The following is a 22627-nucleotide window of genomic DNA, read 5'->3' as shown; positions in this document are numbered from 1 at the left end:
AAGCACGGCACATACTTTAGTCAATGGCAGATAGTGTTACTGCCCCACAAACCCCTGGGCAGGATCCCAAGGGCCACATAGATGTGGAGGCCTCCTGCTGTAGTGGCACCAGTATTTTAAAACACTGTTCCTAATGAAATCAGACAGGCACATTTTTTATATTTTCTTGTTTGCTGAAAGCCTTTTTGTTTCATCAAACATTTTTAGAGAATTTATTACATCCAATGTTGTTCCTGGACTTTATTATTCTGTTAGGTAGATTTATTGCTTTATTCTTGGCGTCCAGCACACTTCCCCCTGCGAGCCTCTGCAGGTCGTAAAGCAATTAGCAGAATTGCACAGCGTCCGTGTTGAAAGGGCAGTAAAACAAGTCCCACACGTTTCTTCTTTCTAGTAGCACTTTATTTGCTCAAAAGTAGCATATTTACAATTCATAAACACCATCTGATTCAAGCTGCATTTTGCGTCCTTCTCTCTCAGCTTGCAGCTGCGTAACCGGTTTTTATTGTATTTTGGTAATGGTAATAATGGTTTTTATTGTATTTTGGAACACACTGCTGCAATATACCTTATTAGTTTGCAGTTTATAGATACCCTTAAGCAATAAAATACCCCTTGAGCTGTCTTTCAGAGGATTCTCCGTAAGCAAAGGCACTTTTCTTCCTCTGCTAATGTTCCCCAGTTTACCTTCTGACTCATACAAGGTTGAGGAGTTGTGTGGTTTTCTAGATTTTGAGTCCCCCTGTAGGGTTTCTGTAGTTGAACTCATAGCTATACATGTCAAATTTGGGTTGGGAGTGTTGGCCCACTCCACTAAGATGGTACATACCAGAGTGGTACTCTGGTTATCTCCCGTTTGGCTGTTTCAATGTACTTTATGTGGAGGCTACCTTTGAAGGTGACTGGGAAACTATAACTAATCCAGAATGCGGCAGCTAGACTGCTGACTGGAAGCGAACGCTGGGAACATACAATACCAGCCCTAAAATATCTACATTGGCTCCCAGTATGTTTCCAAGCACAATTCAAAAGTGTTCATGCTGGCTTTTAAAGCTCTAAACAGCTTTGGGCATGTATACCTGAAGGAGCGTCTTCAACCCCAGCATTCAGCCCTGACACAGAGATTCAGCTCTGAGGGCCTTCTGGCTGTTCCCTCACTGCGAGAAGTGAGGTTCCTGGGAACCAGTAGAGGGCCTTCTAGGTAGTGGTGCCCGCCTTGTAGAATGCCCTCCCATCAGATGTCAAGGAAATAAACAACTGACTTTTAGAAGACACCTGAAGGCAGCCCTGTACAGGAAGGTTTTGAATATTTGAGGTTTTGTGTGTTTTAATACTTGGTTGGAAGCTGCCCGGAGAGGCTGGGGCAACCCAGTCAGATGGGTGACATATAAATAATAAAATTATTATTATTATTATTATTAGAGGGCAAGCACTTTTTATTTTGAATATTTCTGACAGGAGTTCAGTGTTCTGACTCAGCAAAGCATTCAAAACCTGATAATGCAACAGGCAATGCCGAAAAATAAAAGGAGCAATGAAGCCTGCCTTTATTTTGTAATCCTGTTTGTTTTTCTAGAACAGATGAATAGCCTCAGAATCACTGACTCAATTTTTGGATTCCATTTTCATGACTAAGCGAATGTCTAGTCTAAAAATGAGCTCGCTATAAAATGAGGCTTCCTGATTCTGGCTCTGGCAGCTGCTTCTAGTTCACCTCCTCCTCCAGGAATATTTGCACCCCACATTGATCATGTCCAAAACTGGAAGCAAGGTAAGTATGTTTGGTCTCAGGATGCCTCTCTTCCACTCATTGTCTGCAAGAAAATGAACCTCTTCTAACAGGAATGCATTGTTAGCCAGCTTGGCAGAACCAAGAAAAGAGCAGATCCTTGAGTGGCTCCCTGTTTAAGGAGGCAGGTGGTTCATTACTAGTGGAAGACGTACAAGACGTGCCAGGTTAGATAATAAACAAACACCTGGAATAATTAGCGGACTTTCCTAGTTTTCCTTGTAGCAGCTCCAGCAGATATAATTCTGTCAAATTGAGATCAGTATTTGAAAATGACAACATTAGACAGTGTGAGATGCTTATTTCCTTTGTTGTTGTTTGTTCTGTGGAAGAGGAATAAAGAGGAACATGGATTTAGTGGCATGCTTTTCTTTTAAATGCGGCTTTATTTCACATATAGAATCAATAGTCTTGCAGAGGACATGCAACTCAGCTTGATAAACTTGCAGCATATTGCATGTGAAATAAGTATCTTCGTATGTGCTCTACATTTGTATTTACTTAGAAGGCATAAAATGGGTGGAGAACCTGCGATCTTCCACATACAGTGGTACCTCTGGTTATGAACTTAATTCGTTCCGGAGGTCCGTTCTTTACCTGAAACTGTTCTTAACCTGAGGTACCACTTTAGCTAATGGGGCCTCCTGCTGCCGCTGCGCCGCTGCCCCGTGATTTCTGTTCTCATCCTGAGGTAAAGTTCTTAACCTGAGGTACTACTTCTGGGTTAGCGGAGTCTGTAACCCAAAATGTTTGTAACCCAAGGTGTTTGTAACCCGATGTACCATTGTATTGCTGGACCACAATTTCATAATCCCCAACCATTGGCTATGCTTGCTGGGGTTGATGGGAATTAGAGCCTAACAAAATCTGGAAGGCAGTGAGTTTCTTATATTGGGGATGCATGACCAGAGCTGTTGAATTTGGAAGGTCACATAGGCACAATTGTATCTTCTTTCGCAACATACTAACAAGCCAAACTGCAAAACCACTCATAATAGGAGAATAAGCTCTCAGAAGGAAGCTTTGCTTGTTCTTCAAGTTATGACACTGCTTCACTGAGGGATTGCCTAATCGGGTCTTTGTACAAACAATGAAGTACAGAAATACAAATGTATTGTTTTGCGTGACCTTTAGATTCTTGTTCTTCTAATTTAAGAAGAAGAGGCTTGACCAAGAATGGAGAACACTTCCTGCCTCTGAAGTGTCAAGCAGCTACAACCTTTGGTACTTGGTCAGGGGTCCAGTAGGTAGACTCTGGTGGGAGCAGAGCTAATAGAAAATTGCTTTCTGTTTGCTCTGCTGGGTGGTGCTAGCAGATGGTGGGCCAGTGGTGGGATTCTGCTGCAGGATTCATGCAGAGAATCGGGTGCAAATGTATTCCCCACACAACCACTTCCCCCAAACAGCAATCTGTGTACCCACTGAATATTTGTACGGTTTGAATGTGCGAAGGATAAGTTTACTGCTTCAGATAGAACATATTGGAGGAGGGGACAGCTGTGATCTCCCTCTCCCTCCTCATGTTCCTGTCCCTGGATATGTTGTCCAAATAGGGTTTGTGTGAATTGGCTTTGATGCACATTCTGAAAGGAACAGGTGTTTAAAGTAGCCTGGAGTTCCCCTGTCTTGAACTGAACTGATGATCCCCGCCCCCTCTGGTGCTCAGTGTGATGCCCTTGAGTGAAGTAGCAGGATAGGATTCATTACCAAGCTGCCCATTTTCTAAGAATGTCAGAGGAGGTGCTTTTCCATGTTCCATCTTTAGGTGAAACACATCATATACAAAAGAGAGGGCCTTATCTGTGGTGGCTCCCTGACTGTGGAATGCCCTCCTGAGGGACATACATCTGCTACTGACAATATATTATTTTTGCATCAGGTCACAACCTTTTTATTAACGCAAGGCATTTTGAATTTTGGCATTTTGAGCAGGTTTAATAGCCTTATTCCTCCTAACTTTATTGTGCTGTTGGTTTGTTGTATGCTGTATTTGTAATTTTACATTTCTTTGCATACTGTCCTGAAATCTACATTTGGATGAAGGGTGGTTTATACATTTTTTAAGTAAGGAAATGCTGTGAGCTCAAGAGAGTCATGTCATCCATAAGAAATGCAAAATGTCATCTGTACCTATTGCTGTAATATTGGCTAACCTAATTGCAACATTACCATAGACTTCCTGTTGACACTCAGGGTACTTTTTGCCTAAATGCTCTGTCAGCTTGACAGAACAGTGCCTGGGTTGTTTATGAGCCTTGGCATTCACCTAAGGTAACTAAGTCACAGGTACTCTTGCGCAACTCTCTTGTACCTAAAAATGGAAGAGGAATTCCTAGTGGAGCTTGTTATTTAGGGATAGGAAATAAATTTAATTCAAACTGACCTAAATGCATATCAATATTTGAACTGAAATTTACACTTCTCCAAATTTTGTGACGCAGTTCTCCAAGCAAAACAGTGCACAGAAATAGTTTCAAAACAGTTGTCAGGAAAATTGCAAAAAATGAGGTAAAATTGCATGTAAAATGCGCATTGTAGAGGATGCATTTTCCATAAATTTTCATGCAGATGTGAAAGAAATTGGAAACTGATGCAGATATGGGCCAAATTGGAGTTAAGCTTGGGGAAAAATAGGTAATGGAGAGAAACTGAAATTGATATACGCTCCCATCCCTCGTGTCCATGTAATTTTAGCCAAGCTGCACCATGTCCAGTGGAAGCATGATTCCTTTTGTACTTTGCTTGTGTTTCAGATCACCTTCTACGAAGGCAAGAATTTCCAGGGGCGCCGCTATGAGTCTGACAGGGACTGTTTGGATTTCCACACTGACTTGAGCCGCTGCAATTCTATCCGTGTGGAGGGGGGTGCCTGGGTTGTTTATGAGCGGCCAAACTTTGCAGGGAACATGTACGTGCTGACTCATGGGGAATATCCTGAATATCAACGGTGGATGGGCCTAAATGACCGCGTCAGCTCATGCAAATCTATTCAGCTAGTAAGTCGGACATTTCCTTCCTCTCTGTTTAACTCTGAAATCTGGGCAAATGGGATATTGACACTTGAGACAAGTTCATTTATAAGTATCCCCTTTTTTTAAGTACACACAGATCCTCACACTGTATCTGTATCTAATGTTATTAACATGGATAAACACTAAAACAGGGGTGAGGAAACTGTGGCCCTCCTGATGTTGTTGGACTCCAATTCCCATCAGCCCCAAGCAGCATGGCCCATGGTAAGTATTGATGGGAGTTGTAGTTCAACAACAAAAGGAAAGCCATGGGTTCTCTATGCCTGCATTGAAGAATGTGAAAGCTTTCTTGCTTTCAAGAGCCCTGCTGAATCAAAGCAAAGACCCATCATCTAATCCAGCAACCTGTTCTCATAGCGGCCAACCAGATGTCTATGACTTGATCCACCTAAAGCAAGAGTGGTCAGGGTGGTGCCCTCCAGATATTGTTGAACTGCAGCTCCCATCATCCCTGACCTCATGCTTTTGAGGCTGGGATGGTGCTGGAGGACTCACCTCTTTTGATAGAGCCTTTTGCCTGGGTCTGCAAAAGTTCTGGTAGGCTATAAAGCATAGTTAACAGAATTCATGTCGCATGGGACCTTGGAGTCTGATATGCCATAGGATATTAAAGGTAATATATGCCATATTGGGAACAGCTTGCCCAGAGGGGTGACAGTAACAGCCTCCTGGCAGCAACACCGCTGCTGCTTACTGGAAGGAAGGAGGCAGAACGATGATGAGGTAAGAACTCTGTCAGTGCATTGACAGGAGTGCTGGATTGGCTTTGCCAGTGCACCTGTGCAGCCCCAACTTTACCATTGCCTCATTCCTCCAGTAAGCAGCAGCAACATTGCTTCTGGGAGGTTATTGCTGTATCTCCACTGCACTGGCCAAGCCGCTCCTGTGCAATTCCCACCATGTCGTTTTACAACAGGGATGGGGAACCTGTGGTCTCCCAGAAGTTGAACTCCAACTCCCATCAGGCTAAGCCAGGATGACCATTGGTGAGGGATGATGGGAGTTGGAGTCCTGCAACAACTGGGGGGGGGCACAAGTTCTCAATCCCTGTTCTATACTCATAACTGGTAATGAATTAGATCCTTCCTGCTTCTTGCTAGGGGGCACTGGCTGACAGGGGTCTCACAGAAAGTATAAAAAGTATAATAAAGATAACTAAATACACATAAAGTGGTGGTTGGTTCTGCAGCCACAATACATTCTTTGCTTTATTGGGTAATGTCTATTTTCCATCCAAAATTGCAGTCTGAACTGTACACAGCCTCTGCTCAGCTCCTCAATAACATGTTGTGTTCTCCATCCTCCTCCTTCTAGCCCAGTGCAGGCAAATACCAAATTCAGCTCTTTGAGAAGGGTGACTTTAGTGGCCAGATGCATGAATCCACAGAAGACTGCCCTTCTGTCATGGATCAGTTTCACCTGCGCGAAATCCACTCCTGCAAAGTCCTGGATGGGGCCTGGGTTTTCTACGAACACCCCAATTTCCGTGGCAGGCAGTATCTTCTGGAGAGAGGAGAGTATAGTAAACCTGTCGAGTGGGGTTCTGCATCCCCAGTGGTCCAGTCCTTCCGCCGTATTGCAGAGTAATGGGCAGCATTAAGTCTAAAGCCAACATGAAAGCTGACTTGATGCCATAAATAAAGCACTTGTAAGTTCAGTTCCGCTTGTCATCATTCATAGTAAAAATGTGTGTCTGTGTGTTTTCTTTAAGGAAGATGACTAATCTCTGCAACATCCATTCACAAGGAAACTTGAGTTTTGCTCAAATTATTGGGGGTGGAGAAGAAATGAAGTTTGTCCCTTTACTTTCTATGACAGCCCATAGAATACTGTTTTTGTTTGTTTGTTTTAAAAGGGATATTCCTAACGGTTTGGCTAAAACTGAGGGGAGTCGGAGGGCAAAGGTTTCAGGATTCCCTCCCATTTCCCTTTTTGACCCCACCTGCACTATACATTTAAAGCAGTATCACACCACTTTAAACAGTCATGGTTTTCCCCCAAAGAATCCTGGGAATTTTAGTCTGTTAAGAGAACAGGGATTGACTATTAAACCACTCTAGGAACCGTAGCTCTGTCAGGGAAATAGAGGTCTCCTAACAACTCTGAGAATTGCTGTAATTTCCATCATGATAATCCAACAATTGGTTCAACCTTCTCCAGCCTTCGCTCTTCAGATTTCTGGATTATTATGATTTGAAATGCACTCCCTGCCCTTCATCCCCAAAGCCGCAGGGCAGCTTACAACAATTAAAACTCAAGGTTAAAAACAGTTAAAAACAATTGAGAATCACAGAAAGAAGGTGAGTTTTTAAAAAAGCTATACTGCAGGTGTCTGAAGTCAGGGTAAAGAGGACTGCAGCTCCCATTAGCCCTGGCCAGCACGTCTGTTAAATTGAAATAAAACTGATTTAAGTTTGTAGTCTTTCCAGCTAACTTAGTCTACTGTAAGCAGACAAAGAAGTCCAGGAGTACCTTTAAAGCTTCATGCAATGATCAGATGAACACCCCAGTTTAGATAATAATAGTGGGGTGATTAACTCTTTACTGGAGTCTCTGTACAAAAAGCAAAATAAATAAATAAATGAAATAACAATATATGGACCCATGAGTTCAGAATTTCCATCTCAACATGGACGTGTACAATTATAGAGTGGGCTTCTCATAAAAGCACTCTCAAGTATTGCTGAAGGAAGCACATTCAGTCGTGCACTTGAGAAAGCTCTTCTATATTTTAGATTTGTTAGATTCCATAGATAAGGTGCCATTGTATCAAGGGGACTAGTTAGAAAATAGTCATAGCAGGGATGAAGTTTTCTCACTGCAGAGAGATTGCTCTGTTGTTCAGTGTCAAACAGGCATTGCTTCAATATGTGTTTTGCTTTACCGAGACGTAAAACTTAGTAACTATTGTGGCGAAAAGCCAAGAAGGCATAACCTTAAATTGACGGCTTTCATTCAGCTGCTTTTGTGGGAATCAGGCAGAACTAAAGGAAGCAAGGCAGTAGTGGCTAAATTCAACTCGAGTCAAAAGTTAAATGCCCTCGTCCAAACCTGTGTGGAAATGGAGGGAAAACCAGCTTTGAATCACAGAGCAGCATTCAAAACACATCCTGGTACAGGGAACATTTATCTTAAGGTATTAAGCAGTGCTTTCCCCCCTAAAAAATGTTTATGGCATAGCTGTCAACGTTTCCCTTTTTTTTAAGGGAAATTCCTTTATTCCGAATAGGATTCCTCGCAAGAAAAGGGAAAAGTTGACAGTTTTGGTTTAGGGGTACTCTCATTTTCCTACTCATATTGAAATACTGCCCCTCAATGAGGCCAAACTTAGATTCACAAAATGTTTAGGGCTATGCATACCCCTGCGCCTCAGAAAAAAAGCACTGGTATTAAGACCACAGAAGTTCTAGTGGGTTTTATAAGGCTCACCCAAATTTGAATCTAATGAAACAGTTGAGGTAAAGGTTTGGCCTTAAGAACTTCAAGCAGAGCAGGTATAAAATCATGACCTCATTTGGAAGAAATGCATTAAAATGTTAATACTACTCATAGCTTTTTCGACCACATATTTTTGTTGAGCTGACCACATTCCAGAGGCCAAGCCCCAATACATTAAAACTCTTACAAGCCTTGGTTTTGGTGTAATTTTTTAATTAGAAAAAGGAGTCTTTTTACAGTTGATGCAGTTAGTCCCGCCCCCCTGAACCTCATGTGCGAAATTGAATCAAATGCTGCCCTTAAGTCAATGGATACTGCTTACAAACCACCCCTGGACATTTCCCCCCCATATTTATCAACCAAATGGTTTAGAACCAAACAATAATCTACAGTGGTTCTATCCTGCTCAAACCCTACCTGTTCATCTGCCAAAGTGGCTTCCTCTTCTAATCAGTTGGTTAGTGTACTGTGCAGGTGCTCTGCATAAAATTCCCCAATTACATTTAATTAGGGTTGCCATGTAGGGATGCGGGTGGCGCTGTGGGTTAAACCACTGAGCCTAGGGCTTGCCGATCGGAAGGTTGGCGGTTCGAATCTCTGCAATGGGGTGAGCTCCCGTTGCTCAGTCCCAGCTCTTGCCAGCCTAGCAGTTCGAAAGCACGTCAAAGTGCAAGTAGATAAATAGGCACCGCTCCGGTGGGAAGGTAAACGGTGTTTCCATGCACTGCTCTGGTTCACCAGAAGTGGCTTAGTCATGCTGGCCACATGACCTGGAAGCTGTACGCCGGCTCCCTCGGCCAATAAAGTGAGATGAGCGCCGCAACCCCAGAGTTGGCCACGACTGGACCTAATGGTCAGGGGTCCCTTTACCTTTACCTTTAGGGTTGCCATATTTCAACAAAGTGAAAATCTGTGTATGTGAGTGTGTATAGAAAGTAGCCTATTGGACAGAGGTTAAAATCTATATTCTGGCCACATCCACTGCTGGGATGTGGCTCCCAGAACATTGCCAATAAAGGAATGCTGCCCTTAGGATGAAAAAGTTTTCCCGCCTCTGCTTTAAAGAACATATTCTAAACTGGCTTTATTTCCTTTGCCTGCAGTTAAGAACTGCAGTCTAGAGAAAGTTAGCCAGCCTTACAGTCCAGTGAGATAAGCAGCAATTAGACATGTTTGGTTCCTTACCAAGCACCCCAGGTTACGCCCCAAGTTCTTTCCTGCACTCTCAATGCAGAATTCCCAATTCTTTTCTAATTTGAATAGATGTGCTTCACCTCTTTGCCACCAGGTGCCACCCTTTCTCTTCTTTCCTCACCCACAGAGACAGTTTGATGAAATCTTTGGATAAGCTGACTTCAATGCCCCCCTTCCACCCCTTCCCCGGTTATGTTATGCCTCAAGTCTTAGAAAATAACAAATGTTCATTTTGGGTGGGCATTTTCTTTGCCGGGTACTCTGGGGAACCTAAGAATTTTTGCATATCAAGCAAGGGAACGGGGGACTTTGGATAATGATATTCAGTGTATAAAGTGTGCACTTCTATAGCAAGGGCCCTGCAGTCTCTTCCAGTTTGATATATGAGGTTATTATGTAGCAATGAGGCAGGGGTATGTGATGCTTGTCAGCAGCTACAATAATACAACCCTTGTGAATACTGTATTAATTAGGGATTGGCCAAGTAGGATGCACACTCTAATAGGGCCAAGAGTGAGGAACTCTGCTTCCGTCTGGTTGTGGAAAGCAGGTGGTCACAGAATACAGTGGTACTTCAGGTTAAGTACTTAATTTGTTCCGGAGGTCCGTTCTTAACCTGAAGCTGTTCTTAACCTTTAGCTAATGGGGCCTCCTGCTGCTGCCGCACTGCCGGAGCACGATTTCTGTTCTCACCCTGAAGCAATGTTCTTAACCCGAGGTACTATTTCTGGGTTAGCGGAGTCTGTAACCTGAAGCGTATGTAACCCGAGGTACCACTGTAATAGAATTGTAGAGCTGGAAGGGACTACAAGGGTCGTCTAGTTTTGCCCAACATGGAGCTCAAACCCACAGCCCTGAGATTAATAGTCTCATGCTCTAGGATGTTGTGTGATGATCAAGGTGTACCACAGCTACAATTTCCAGATGGGTTTAGCAGTCAATCCCTTTCCCCAGGTAATACCGGGAATTGTAGCTGTGTGAGCCCAATGATGGTTTCAAGTGGCAACATAGTGATTTGAATGAATGGAGTGAAGGGGGCTGTAGGCCACTGAAATCAGGAAGAGAACAACTGATCTGATAGGTGACGGGCAACATGTTTGGATCGTGACACGCAGATGATATGAAATTGGCTCAGCTGCACTAGGGGCATGTATAAAGTGGCACTGGGCAGGAAGTGTCAAGTTCAGTTTAAGCTAGAGCTAAAATGGCGCCACAAACTGCGCTCTAGGAGGAGAAAGGTAACCATTCTGCAGCATATACTCCATGGAGACGATAACTTCTCAAACATTTTCTCAGGAGGGGTAATGGGACATCCACGAAGCCCAAAGACCAGCCACCATTTTGCAACCACTGAAATGGCCCAGACCTAGCTTCATTCCCTGCTTCAAAGGCAAAGAATATTTGAAGACTATCCTGAAAAATGTCCCCTTTTGTGGGAGAAGTGGGTAGAAAAGAAAAACCTCTGGAAAATTTCTTCTGGGAAACTTGGACTCAGCTCTAGTTTAAACATGCCTCTTCCTCTCCAGGATCAAACTATGAAGAAACCGGTTCTACAAGTTCGCAAAAGCTGTCTGTGCACAGCCTTGACAGGTTGGGACCTACGATGTTGGTACCAAGACACATTCCACCCCCCCAGCCTCTCCAGAGGAGCTCAGCACTTAAAAATGTTCTATAGAACAATAAATATTAATATAATAAATAAAGCAATAAGTGCAGGCATGCTCAGAAACATGCAAACAAAAGATCAGGCAAACAAACAACCTGAAACATGGCAAAGGGTGTCAGACTAGCAGCTGATCCAGCGTTCAGTTGGCTCATATGCATGTGGTATTTATTATAAGATTTGTTAACTGCTTTTCACTCTTAAAATAACCCCAAATTGGGGTGTAACACCAAGTCTTGTCATTTCAGTTGTGAAGATGGGAGACAGCTGAACTTGGCTCCCCTTATGACTGAGGGGCACACTGTGAGCTCCCTTCTTATTAGGGAATGTTTGATTCCAAATCAATCTACAGACGCTGTATCATTCCCCACAGGGGATTCAAATGCATGGAGAAGTGGTTTTAGTGGGAAACAGTAGGAAGCAGCAAATAAGCAGCATGCAAGTCATTTCCAGGAGTGAGGATAGGTCAAGGTCAAAGCCTGGTTTGTGTATGTCGAAAAAGGGAGATTGGGGCAGAACTGGTCTCACTTTGTGTGGGGCCAAGTCAATGGTCTACTGATTGTGGGCCCTGAATGTGAGCCCATTACAGTCAGTGTTACATCTGTCTTAGACCACAGTTTCCCTGAAGGATCTTTGGGACAGCAGTTTTAGGAGACAAATGATAAATCCTTCAATAGATACTTTCTAGAACTACAATTCAACAGGCCTGAATTAAAATTAAAATTAGATGTCAACCACAGGTGGAGTGAAGATGCCCGTAAGTGAGCTACAGTTACAAACTTCTGGCCTTTAGGGGGCTCCTGTAGTTTTATAGTTGATTCTTGGGATTCTTCTCTTTTTACTGTCAGTGTTACAGAGACACTGAACCAGTCTGTCAACCTGCCATTTGAGTCTCAGGTGACTTCTGTGGCAAAGAGTGCTTATGCCCAACTTAGACTGGACTATCCTCAGTTTTCTATGCCCTGGTGACATCCAGCCTGGATTACTGCACTCTAGGTGGGGCTGTTACACCTTCAAGGCTGTCCTTGAAGGGGGACCGGAAGCTGCTGCTCGTGTGGCGGACAGGTTGGTGAGTGGGGCAGCCTGATGGGACCATGTGTCGCCAGTCCTGAAAGCAGTGCACTGGTTGTATGTGAGCTACTGGATCCAATGCAAGGGGTTAGTACTAGTGTACAAAGCCCTAAATGGCTCAGGACCCAAGCACTTCCTCCAATATCAGTGATCTCTATGATAGTTTAAGGACACAGGAGACCTTCAGATAGCTGACGGTGGGGCGGGGCTGGAGAAGAGAAGGTTGCAGTCAGGAATAGATAGAGATAGGAAAGCAGAGAGATAGAGTGGGGTAGCAGCAAAGTCATGGAGGGCATTATAATAATATTTACATAATGAATAATAGTATTTGCATAGCACTTTTGTGCATTCAAAGCACTTCACACAAATTTTCTCATGTATATTTTTTGGAACAGTTCTGATGAGGAAGCTGTGGCCCTCTAGATAAGGATGGACTTGAAGCACCAAGAGCTCTAGTCACCATGCGCAGTGGCCAGGGGTGGAGGGAGTTGGTAGTCCAGCAATAGATGGAACCACAGGTTCTCCATTTATGCTCTGACGTATAATTGTTAGTATTATTATGTCCAATGCTTTTTTTCTTTAAAAATGTTTAGGGGTACTCTCATTTTCCTACTCATATTGAAATACTGCCCCTCAATGAGGCCAAACTTAGATTCACAAAATGTTTAGGCATATGGATACCCCTGTGTTCCCCCAGAAAAAAAGCACTGATCATGTCTGTGCCTCAGGGGATTGTGTTTGTGTATGTGTGTATGTAGGCCAAAGCTGGGAAAAAAGAGCCTTGTCTAAGTCCACCTGGCAAGTTCCTAGCTGAAATGAGAATCCCAGCTCCCACTCTTAGCTAGTACAGTGGTACCTCGGGTTACATACGCTTCAGGTTATATACGCTTCAGGTTACAGACTCCGCTAACCCAGAAATAGTGCTTCAGGTTAAGAATTTTGCTTCAGGATAAGAACAGAAATCGTGCTCCGGCGGTGCGGCGGCAGCGGGAGGCCCCATTAACTAAAGTGGTGCTTCAGGTTAAGAACAGTTTCAGGTTAAGAACAGACCTCTGGAACAAATTAAGTACTTAACCTGAGGTAAAAAGGTAAAGGTACCCCTGCCCGTACGGGCCAGTCTTGCCAGACTCTAGGGTTGTGCGCTCATCTCACTCTATAGGCCGGGAGCCAGCGCTGTCCGCAGACACTTCCGGGTCATGTGGCCAGTGTGACAAGCTGCATCTGGCGAGCCAGCGCAGCACACGGAAACACCGTTTACCTTCCCGCTGGTAAGCGGTCCCTATTTATCTACTTGCACCTGGGGGTGCTTTCGAATTGCTAGGTTGGCAGGCGCTGGGACCGAACGACGGGAGCGCACCCCGCCGCGGGGATTCGAACCACCGACCATGCGATCGGCAAGTCCTAGGCGCTGAGGTTTTACCCACAGCGCCACCCGCGTCCCACCCGAGGTACCACTGTACAATATAGCAACTTTCAATAATTACAACACTAACAACACTCCAGGCCTTTGTCGATTCAGAACTAGACGATGGACAAGCAGGTTGCTTTTAAAGATCTGAAAAGTGTAATATCAAAATCAGAACATCCTGTGATAAGGGCGAATCCACATAAGTCATGATGACCCCTACTCATGAGACCTCATTTTAGCACTGCTGCTGTGACAACTGAGGCTCCATGTATCCGCATGTACGCATACAGAGCATTGCCCATCACTTATGCCAGGACAGCTGGGCCAGGCATGACTATGTAAAGGGGGAAGCTGAGTAAGATTTGAGTGCGCGGAAGCCATTTTGCTTGCCTGTTCCACTTGTCCTACATTAGCATTTCCTTTGAGTGTCCTTTTATTGGATTGCTTGATCTGCCTAGCACCAAAATGCAATTATCAGAGTTCCTTTCTCTCCCCTCCAAACGGCTCTTGCCCTCTGGTGAATTTCACATTGTGCCCCAATGTTGGCAACTAATACGAATAACAATAAAGTGTGGTAGGTGTTTTAGAAAAAAATTTTTTTTTTTAGATTACTTTTTCCAGTGGGGGCTCCCTTGTTGGAGCAGCAGACAGAACAGAGTGGATATGGATATGAGCCACAGACAGAGAGCAAGCAATCGGAGCTGCTCAGCTGATGCCTTGCCTTGACAGCTAATTTCCATTTTTCAGTATCAGGGGGTCTGTTCCAGTAATTGGCATGCAGATTGTGTCTGATGGGCCTGTTAGACAGAAGAAAAGAATCTGCTAGTTAGAATAAACCAACCCCAGGCTGATGGATGGGGCATAAGGAGGTCATTCCAAAAGAGAATATATGTAGGTATATATACCACACACTCTACATAGCATGTATATAGAAATTCACAGTCCGTGCCCTCCCCTTCGCCCCTTCTCCCTTTATCCTGCAAAGTCTAATTTATCATGTTCCATTGAGACAAATCCGGCTCCATTCCCCTCTCTCTTTCCCTTTTTCCCTTTAAGGGATATTTGATGGAACCTATTCTTGGTTTTAATAACAAGACGGTGGGGCAAGGAAGAAATTAAAGTGGTGCCATGGTTCATTACCAGCCCAAGATCCTCCAGAACTGGCCCAGTTGTTAATTACACTAAAGGAATTAATTCCTTTTCTCCATCATCCTTAATCCACTGGGCAAGCAGGGAGCTCTTTGAGCCTGGCAGAAAATCTGGGCATTTGTATTTGCTCCCTCTACTTTGTCTAAATGATTGTTTATATTGGCTTTCAAACTTGGGATCTTTTCCAGTGCTGAAATGCGCTGGGCTGGAGCAACGTGGCCTTGAGTGTGCCGACTCAAGCTTTGCAGAGGCTTGGAGGCAGTTTTGTCGATGAGTTGCTACTGATGCACATTTGTGTGTGTGGCCCACCTCTGGTCAAAACAGCTTGACAGGTTTCATAGTAACTTTGACCAATACACTGGAGAAGCCCCCCAAGAGAGAAACCAGCACTGCTGGTGTCTGTTGGGTGGTGCCAGTGGGAAGCTGCATACTCACCTCCCCCTATAATACCTACAGCAATTTTGAATTGTTTTCATTTAAACAATTATAACTTTTTTTTAAAAAAGAGAGCGGGTGTGGTCATGTGACTTTTCGAAAAGTACAGTGGTACCTTGGTTCTCAAACTTAATTCATTCTGGAAGTCCATTCCAAAAACAAAGCGTGCTTTCCTATAGAAAGTAATGCTAAATGGATTAATTTGTTCCAGACTTTTAAAAACAACCCCTAAAACAGCAATTTAATATGAATTTGACTATCTAACAAGACCATTGATCCATAAAACAAAAGCAATAAACAATAACGACAGTCACACAAGCAAGCAATCAGTAGCTGAACTGGGTTCCACACAGTCACAAAAACAACAAAAAAGAGCTGCGAAAGCAAAAATGCAAAATAAATAGCAAAAACTGACAGACCTTGGTGTAATACTCAAAACGGAAGTGTGGCACTCAAATTGAAAGCGTAACACTCGAAACGGAGCACGTTTGGCTTCTGAAAAAGTTTCGCAAACCGGAAGACTTACTTCCAGGTTTGCAGTGTTTGGGTTCCAAGTTGTTTGAGTACCAAGGCATTTGAGAAACAAGGTACCACTGTAAAAGTAAACAACAATGAAAGGTTGCACAAACACCTCCAGTTTCTTTAAAGGAGGAAACAGAGTTTCTCTCTTCTCACTATCTACTATTCCCCCTGCAGCAAGACTCCCCCTCTCTTTCATTACATTTGTGCCCTTAACTTATCAAGCTACAGAAAGAGGATCTCAATGATAGTGCCATCATGTTTACTTACATACAGTAAGTAATTAGCAGAGCTGGACAGTGGAAGTGTGCTGGGCCCATAACCTTTGTTGGCTGGACTCCAAATCCACCCAACATACCATGGGAAAATGTGGGATATCAGTCTCATTGTTCTATAAACTTTTGTGCCTTCCACTGCCGAGAGTCCCTTTCCACTTGTTACATGGCTAGAACAGCATAGTGAGTAGGATAGTTATAATGACTATAGCAAAGACAATTGTTTGCTAAAGTCTTCTGCATCTGATGAAGTGGAGTATGGTCCACAAAACTTCATGCCATAATAAATCTGTTGGTCTTTAAGGTGCCACCAGACTCTCTCTTTTTTTTGCTGCAGGAGGCTTGATGTGGCTATTCCTCTGGAAGCCATTTCCCTCAAAAGTTTTCTGACTTGGAATTTTAAATGATATTCTGAATATTCAGCAGATCAGGTGCCTAAAGCCAGTAGCATTGTAGGTGCCTGCAGAGATGTATTTTTAGGTTAACTACTTACCTGTGATGGAACTTGTGCTGATAAATGGAACCTGCAACAAAATGTTGCTGCATGGGGTGTTCCTGTTCAGGGTTTCAGCCAGGGCTTGTGTCCGTATATGCCATTCCACATACAACCATTTTTTGACCCCTGCAACAGAAAGTCAGAACTCTATGCTCACTGTGTATGCTTAATTCTCATAGGTTAAAGCGAAAGCTTTTTTTCTTTTTGCAAACTCTGGTGTTCCTCTAAACCTGCTGATCTCTCTCTCTCTCTCATGCGTGGATGCTGCCATTTTTTTCCTACGTATGGCGTGCCATTCAGAATGAGGTATCCTGGCAATAAATCCATATTTCCACAGCTTTTTTTATAGATTCAACATCGCTACCGGTTATACCAAGGATGTCAATAGCTTTGATCTCTGGAAGTCTGGCAATTTCTGTTGCTCTTCTGCTTCTGAACTGAGGACATCTCTGTTGGTCCAAGGTTAATATCAAGTTGTCCAAGTTCATATTTCTGAGACTTCTGAAAATGCCTTTGCAATCCATTGCTCACCTATTGCTGTAGTCCAGCTCTTTTGCAAAAATGTCCTTGCCTTTGTTTTTGATTCCTGTTTAGAAATGTCCATGTGGCAACCTGTGAAGGGGAACAAAGAGGGAAGGTCGAGAACAACATTCAGCCTATCTCCACTTATTCCAATGGCAATCTCTTGCTCTCTTTTAATATGTTGTTAAGTACTAGCTCTTAGTAGGGTGTCCTGCTAGCTTAACTATAGTATGCACAATGTGGCCGTGAACTACAGGTTGAAAATATATTTTCTATTCTTTCAGAATTGCCAGGATAGAGAATGGCTGTTAGCATTTGCCCTTGAATATCTAATTATACAATTCTGGCTGCAATGTGTACACAAGGAGAGAGATGTGTTAGCAGCAGCTTGTAATGGATTGGTGAGCCTCCACAGAATTGAGCAAGACTCAGTGGGAGAGGAGTGCAAAAGATCAGGTCCTTTAAGCAAAGTAGCTCCTCTGAGGTATTCAGAGAGAGAGAGAGAGAGAGAGAGAGAGAGAGAGAGAGAGAGAGAGAGACTAGCTAGCATGGGGCTTTAAAAAGCGCTATCACACTCAGTGAAAGAGGAATCCGATTGGAATTGGGGAAAACTTCAGAGTACCCTGTTAGGGACTGTTAGGGTAGCCTCAGTGACTTCAGTACTGTTGCAGTTACAAGATACATTCTAAACCTATGGTGGCTGAGAGGAGGACATTGTGGGAGTTGGGGAGTCCTCCAGAGTGTGGGAAACTGGTTTTGGAAATACAAGCCTAGGGAGAATAATAGAATCATAGAATTGTAGAGTTGGAAAGGACCCTGAGGGTCTTCTAGTTCAATCCCTGACAATGCAGGAATCTCAGCTGAAGCATCCATGACAGATAGCCATCCAGCCTCTGCTTAAAAACCTTCAAGGAAGGAGAGTCTACCACATTCCAAGGGAGTCCATTCCACTGTTGAACAGCTCTTATGGCCAGAAAATTCTTCGTTCTTGTAGCTTCAAGCCATTGGTTCGAGTCCTGACCTCCAGAGCATGAGAAAAAAAGCTTGCGCCATCTTCCATGTGACAGCCGTTAAGATATCTGAGGATGGGCTGTGAGGAAAGCTCAGAATGATTTGAGAAATGCAGAGTATGCAACAAAAGACTCCAGAACATAAGAAGAGCTCTGATGGATCAGAACAAAGCCTGTTTAGTCCACGATTCTGTTTTCCACAGCAGCCAATCAGATGCCTATGGACAGCCTGGGAGCAGAAAAGGAGGTGCGACTGTCCTCTCTGCCTGCTGTTCCCCAGTCACTGGTCGTCTGAAGCATGCTGCCTTTGAACTTGGAGGTAGCCATAGCCATCAAGACTGGTAGCCATTGATGGCCCTATACTCCATGAATTTGTCTAATCTCCTTTTAAAGCCACCCAAATTGGTGGTCATCACTTCCTTTTGTGGTAGCGGATTTTATCATTTAAGTTGGTGCCGTCCAAAGAAGTATTCCCTTCTGTCTGTCCTGAGTTCCCCACTATTCAGATTCATTGGATGACCATTGGTTTCTGGAATAATTTACGGCTCTAAGATGGGGAAAATGTACTGCAGCAAGCTGGGCATTAGGAATGCACCTTGTCCTCTGAGCAAGCCTGAGGCAGAAAAGTTAAATTGTGCCTCCCTCCCCAAGGCGGTAAAAATGTAAGAACCAAAAATACAATAATTGGCAATTTACTGCTCCTTAGTGAGACCCCAAAACTGTTGAGCCAATTCTCCCTTCCTAAAGATAGGATGTCTCTGTCTCTGGAATAGATAAAGTTGGGCACACAAATAAAACGACCAGTCATTTTAGGTCCTCAGTACAGGCCATGAATAGATGTACTTTTTGTAATGAATGATATTGTCAGTTGTTTATGAAGACAGACTATGATTTCCCTTTCCTACTTTTTCGAGGGGGCAGGGGAAAGAAAAGATATCTGAGAAAATGTATTATTTATTATTAAATGTTCTACCCCACCTTTCAACAACAAGGTCCCCAAATCTGCTTACAAGAAATTAAAAACAGCACACAATAAAATCACAGCAATAAAAGGCAGTTAGTAAAACAGGGACCTAAAAGAAACAGGAGCAGCAACATCACAAACCACAAGAGACTGGTTAAAGCACCTTGGTGAAAGTGCAATATCTTCACTGCTAGAGAGGGTGCCAATCAGGCTTCTTTGATCTTGGTGCTACTACCAAAAAGGTGCTACTACCAAAAAGGCCCTGTCATGGTTCAGAAGATGGTACCATGACAAGCACCATGGAGAGTAGCTTTGAAGATGGAAGGATAGGTGATATTGTATTAAAATGTTTGACATATTGTTGGACGCATTGGCTTGGATCTTATAGATCTCTTGTGCAGGGCCAACCTTACTGTTAGGCAAAGTGAGGCAACTGCCTGAGGTGGCAGACACATTTTTGTGGGGTTGGGGGGAAGCTGTGGCACCTCCTGTCCTAGCTGTTCTTTGTGGGTTTCCTAGCCAGTCCCCTCTGTTAAAAAGGGAGCTATGTGTGCCACAGGTTTGACATATACCTCCTAAACTAGCCTGCTGCCCTTGAGTGTACTGGCAGATGCCATCTCACTGCCTGTATTCAGCTCCTAGTCGAGTCATCATCTACGGGGCAGCCTCTCTTAACTGTACTACAATTAACTGAAAGCCAGAATGAGGCAACATTATGTGGAATGTTAGCATCCAAAATGCATATGTAAAGTGTTAAGGTTTAAAAGGGCTGTAGAGCCCAGTGATGCCATGTGCATGAGGCAGTTGTTGTCATTTGGTTCAGTTATTAACAATCTGGGGAGTCTTAACAGAGCAGCAAGTATGTTGTGTTGTGCTGCTGTCTGCCTCAGAGTCAAGAATGTCAGCCAGTCTGTAAATGTTTGTTAGTCTGTAACAGTTTAGTGTATGTAAGATGTTTTAGCAACTAAAAGAAACATCCACCTGCATGGTATATATATTTAATCTTCAACTGCAAGTAAACTAGCTACAAGTTACATGTTCCTTATAACAGTGTGTTTTGTGTAGTTATTATAGGAAAGAGAACTAAAGGGTCAAACAACCCAGGGCTGTCTTCCACACACTCTGCAAATGGGAACTAGAGTCTAATTCCCCACACTTTAGAGGGGGACTTCTCAGTAGTGGCACCTCATTCATGGCATCCCCTTCCTTCTCAGATATTGCTGGCACTGATTCCTGCCAGTTTTCAGCATCAGCTGAAGATCTGCTTATTTGCCCAGGCTTTTAGGTGAGGACTGATGGTTCATCATTGTTTATTTTGTTACCTGTGTATATTCCGCGCCTCTTTTGTTTTCATATGTGCTGTGTGCTTGATATTAATGAAACCCGCTCCAGGCTTGCTTTGGCAATGAAGGAGTTGGTGACAAAAATTTTAAATAAATAAGGACACTATGGTTGCTGGGACTACAATGAATCTCTGTAGCTCTATTCTTCCTGTAATCTAACGGAAACCGATTGCCTCCCTTCCCCCCACTCACCATTCTGTTTTTCACCTAGGCTTCTTCACTAGAAAATGTCAAAGACGTTAATAAGACAGGATGCGCTTTGTGCCAGGGGGCGTAAGTGATATGCTTAGGAATGAAGAATATTCCTCTGAATGTTGTCAATTTGTAACTTTTCAGAGATGCCTGGTGGCTGCTTAGCAAGGGGCACGGTTATCTTTGAAAGTGGGGATCAGTGTGCAGATGTTCTGCCTGGTGTCTTAGATAGTGTTGCATAGTCCCAGCGGGACATGCAGAATTTTCTTTTTTTTACTAAAAAGAAAAGTTTAAACATCCAGCAGATTCTGGTTGCCTGTATGTATCACTTGGGCTAATACAGTATGACACCATTTAGTAGCTGGCTTTAATGATCATGGGCAGAATGCATGTCTTTAAAAAATGCGGGTATTAGCTACAGTGTTCAGAGCAACTGAATTCAGGAATGAGTTTGTAAGTGTAAGGTAAGTGAATATGTGAGTACAAAGAAATATCTTTATCTTGCACTCAAGAATGTAGAAAACAATCCTCCCACAATCCAAACTCTGAAGGTTTATCTTACCTCACTGACTAAAATTGGCTTAATAGACTTTCTCTCCCCTCAGGGATCTCTGGGAACTATAATTCTGTGAGGAATCTCAAAGTATTACCACCCTCATTGCATTTCCACTCCCAATATTCTTCGGAGGAAGCCATGACAGTTACATTTAATAAAGCAGATGTAAGGCTATAATATAGAATAGGGATGTCAGAGAATTCTTGCATAAATAAGAGCAGAAATTGCAGGTGTTCACTTATTTGTCCATGTCCAGAACAGAAATCAAGGCAGGTAATATGATTCATATTTGATGCTGTTGTTGCTTTCAGCCTGCAAATGATACATGACTGATCACATTCTGTCTTCCCCCACCCCAAATTTACATTGAGTTTCCTTTGTATAGAAAAAATGTGGTCACATTTTTCTGTAATTATTTTTGTAAGCTATGCAATTTCTGTAATTAATTAAGTCCGTTGTGTAATTTTGCCACAGCAGACAATGAGATGGATAACATTTTTTTTGATGGAAGATGAACTGCAGCAGGACAGAAAAAGTGTTGCATACACCCTAAGTCTTAAAGAAATAGCCATCAATTTAAGTATAGTATTTACCTTTGTGTAGTACAAGTCAAAGCTTTCTATATACAGCCACACCTCACACATGCCGTCTTACAAATCCTTGACCTTTCATTCAACCCCAGGCTGAATTTATGTGGATGGGGGACCTTTTTCAACCAAAGACTGAATTCCCTCATGGGCAACTTTCGTACCTAGGGCCACATGCCAGCAGTGGGCAGAGCCAGAGGCAGAAGTGGGTGGACCAACTTTTACCTGATTTTACCTTTGTCGTTAATAATAATTAACGAGCAATTTGTTACTTTTGTTCACTTACAAAATGAGTGTGGCTAGTCTCTGCACCTTGGCATAATGGAGAGATAAGTCATGAGTATTCTGGAAGTAGTAACAATGGGAATGGAGAGGGTGAATGATTTAATGCGAGCGTAGAGGATAACAAGCTACTCTGGAAAAATGACCCTGTGAGCTACTTCAAACAAAATGGCTGCCCTGCAGGAGTTACTCAAAATGGCCTCTGTGGCAACTGCTCCATCCAACAAGCCATTCATCTGAGTCACCTCCCATGGTAGGATTTATCTCTGCAGCACTGACAGCAGTTTCATAGTTACTCAGAGACAAACCACATGGGATACCTGACCCTACTGGATGAACTGGTACAAGTTAAGCAGACTGGTGTGTGAGCCACATTTATGGCAATATATAAATACACATTGCTTGTCTTCTGATATCTGATGCCAGCACTGAGTACTTCCCTTACTTCAGAATGGGCCTAGCTTGCATATCATTAAAAAAACAAGTCCCCAATTATCCCCATAATGTCTTAGAATAGTCATGCTCTATTTTCAATATCCAGCAGAGGGAACCAAAGGCATACTTAAGCCACCCTGCCTTGAAGCGAGCAAGTTTCACTGACATCTGCCTTCATCCCTCGGTTGTGAAAAGTAGTCTACAAATCCTACTCAAAATTCCTATTAACTTGATTTGCTTTGAATTGATGGCTAAATGAATAGTCGC

General features: G+C 43.2%; 1 protein-coding gene and 1 long non-coding RNA gene across 3 annotated transcripts; one reads left to right on the top strand and one right to left on the bottom strand.

Moving 5' to 3' along the window:
• Window positions 1-1525: 1525 nt before the first annotated feature.
• Window positions 1526-6478, top strand: CRYGS (crystallin gamma S). The gene is made up of 3 exons (XM_081007339.1): window positions 1526-1771; window positions 4543-4785; window positions 6136-6478. Exons 1-3 carry the CDS (start codon window positions 1751-1753, stop codon window positions 6406-6408), a joined length of 537 nt encoding a protein of 178 aa, XP_080863465.1. The 5' UTR covers window positions 1526-1750; the 3' UTR covers window positions 6409-6478.
• A 1320-nt stretch (window positions 6479-7798) lies between these two features.
• On the bottom strand, window positions 7799-22410 carry LOC308478081. 2 transcript variants are annotated; one of them, XR_013986858.1, is made up of 5 exons: window positions 21650-22410; window positions 17001-17081; window positions 16467-16595; window positions 14208-14392; window positions 7799-7872 (listed from the first exon to the last, which is right to left on the bottom strand). It is a non-coding gene; the product is annotated as an uncharacterized lncRNA (long non-coding RNA). The 2 variants fall into 2 exon arrangements; XR_013986859.1 differs by having other exon boundaries at window positions 21930-22410.
• Between the last annotated feature and the right edge of the window lie 217 nt (window positions 22411-22627).

This window comes from Podarcis pityusensis (genome assembly GCF_964106645.2).
Source record: "Podarcis pityusensis genome assembly, chromosome: 5".
Taxonomy (NCBI): domain Eukaryota; kingdom Metazoa; phylum Chordata; class Lepidosauria; order Squamata; family Lacertidae; genus Podarcis; species Podarcis pityusensis.
The sequence above is the reverse complement of the archived record's forward strand: the minus strand, read 5'-3'. Positions and strand labels throughout refer to the sequence as shown.

What these genes read in the sequence shown, in the direction of transcription:
- CRYGS (XM_081007339.1), top strand. Translation starts at nt 1,751, where the DNA reads ATGTCCAAAACTGGAAGCAAG. An exon ending in TGTCCAAAACTGGAAGCAAG is followed by an intron (nt 1,772 to 4,542) that starts GTAAGTATGTTT and finishes CTTGTGTTTCAG; the next exon opens with ATCACCTTCTACGAAGGCAA. An exon ending in CATGCAAATCTATTCAGCTA is followed by an intron (nt 4,786 to 6,135) that starts GTAAGTCGGACA and finishes TCCTCCTTCTAG; the next exon opens with CCCAGTGCAGGCAAATACCA.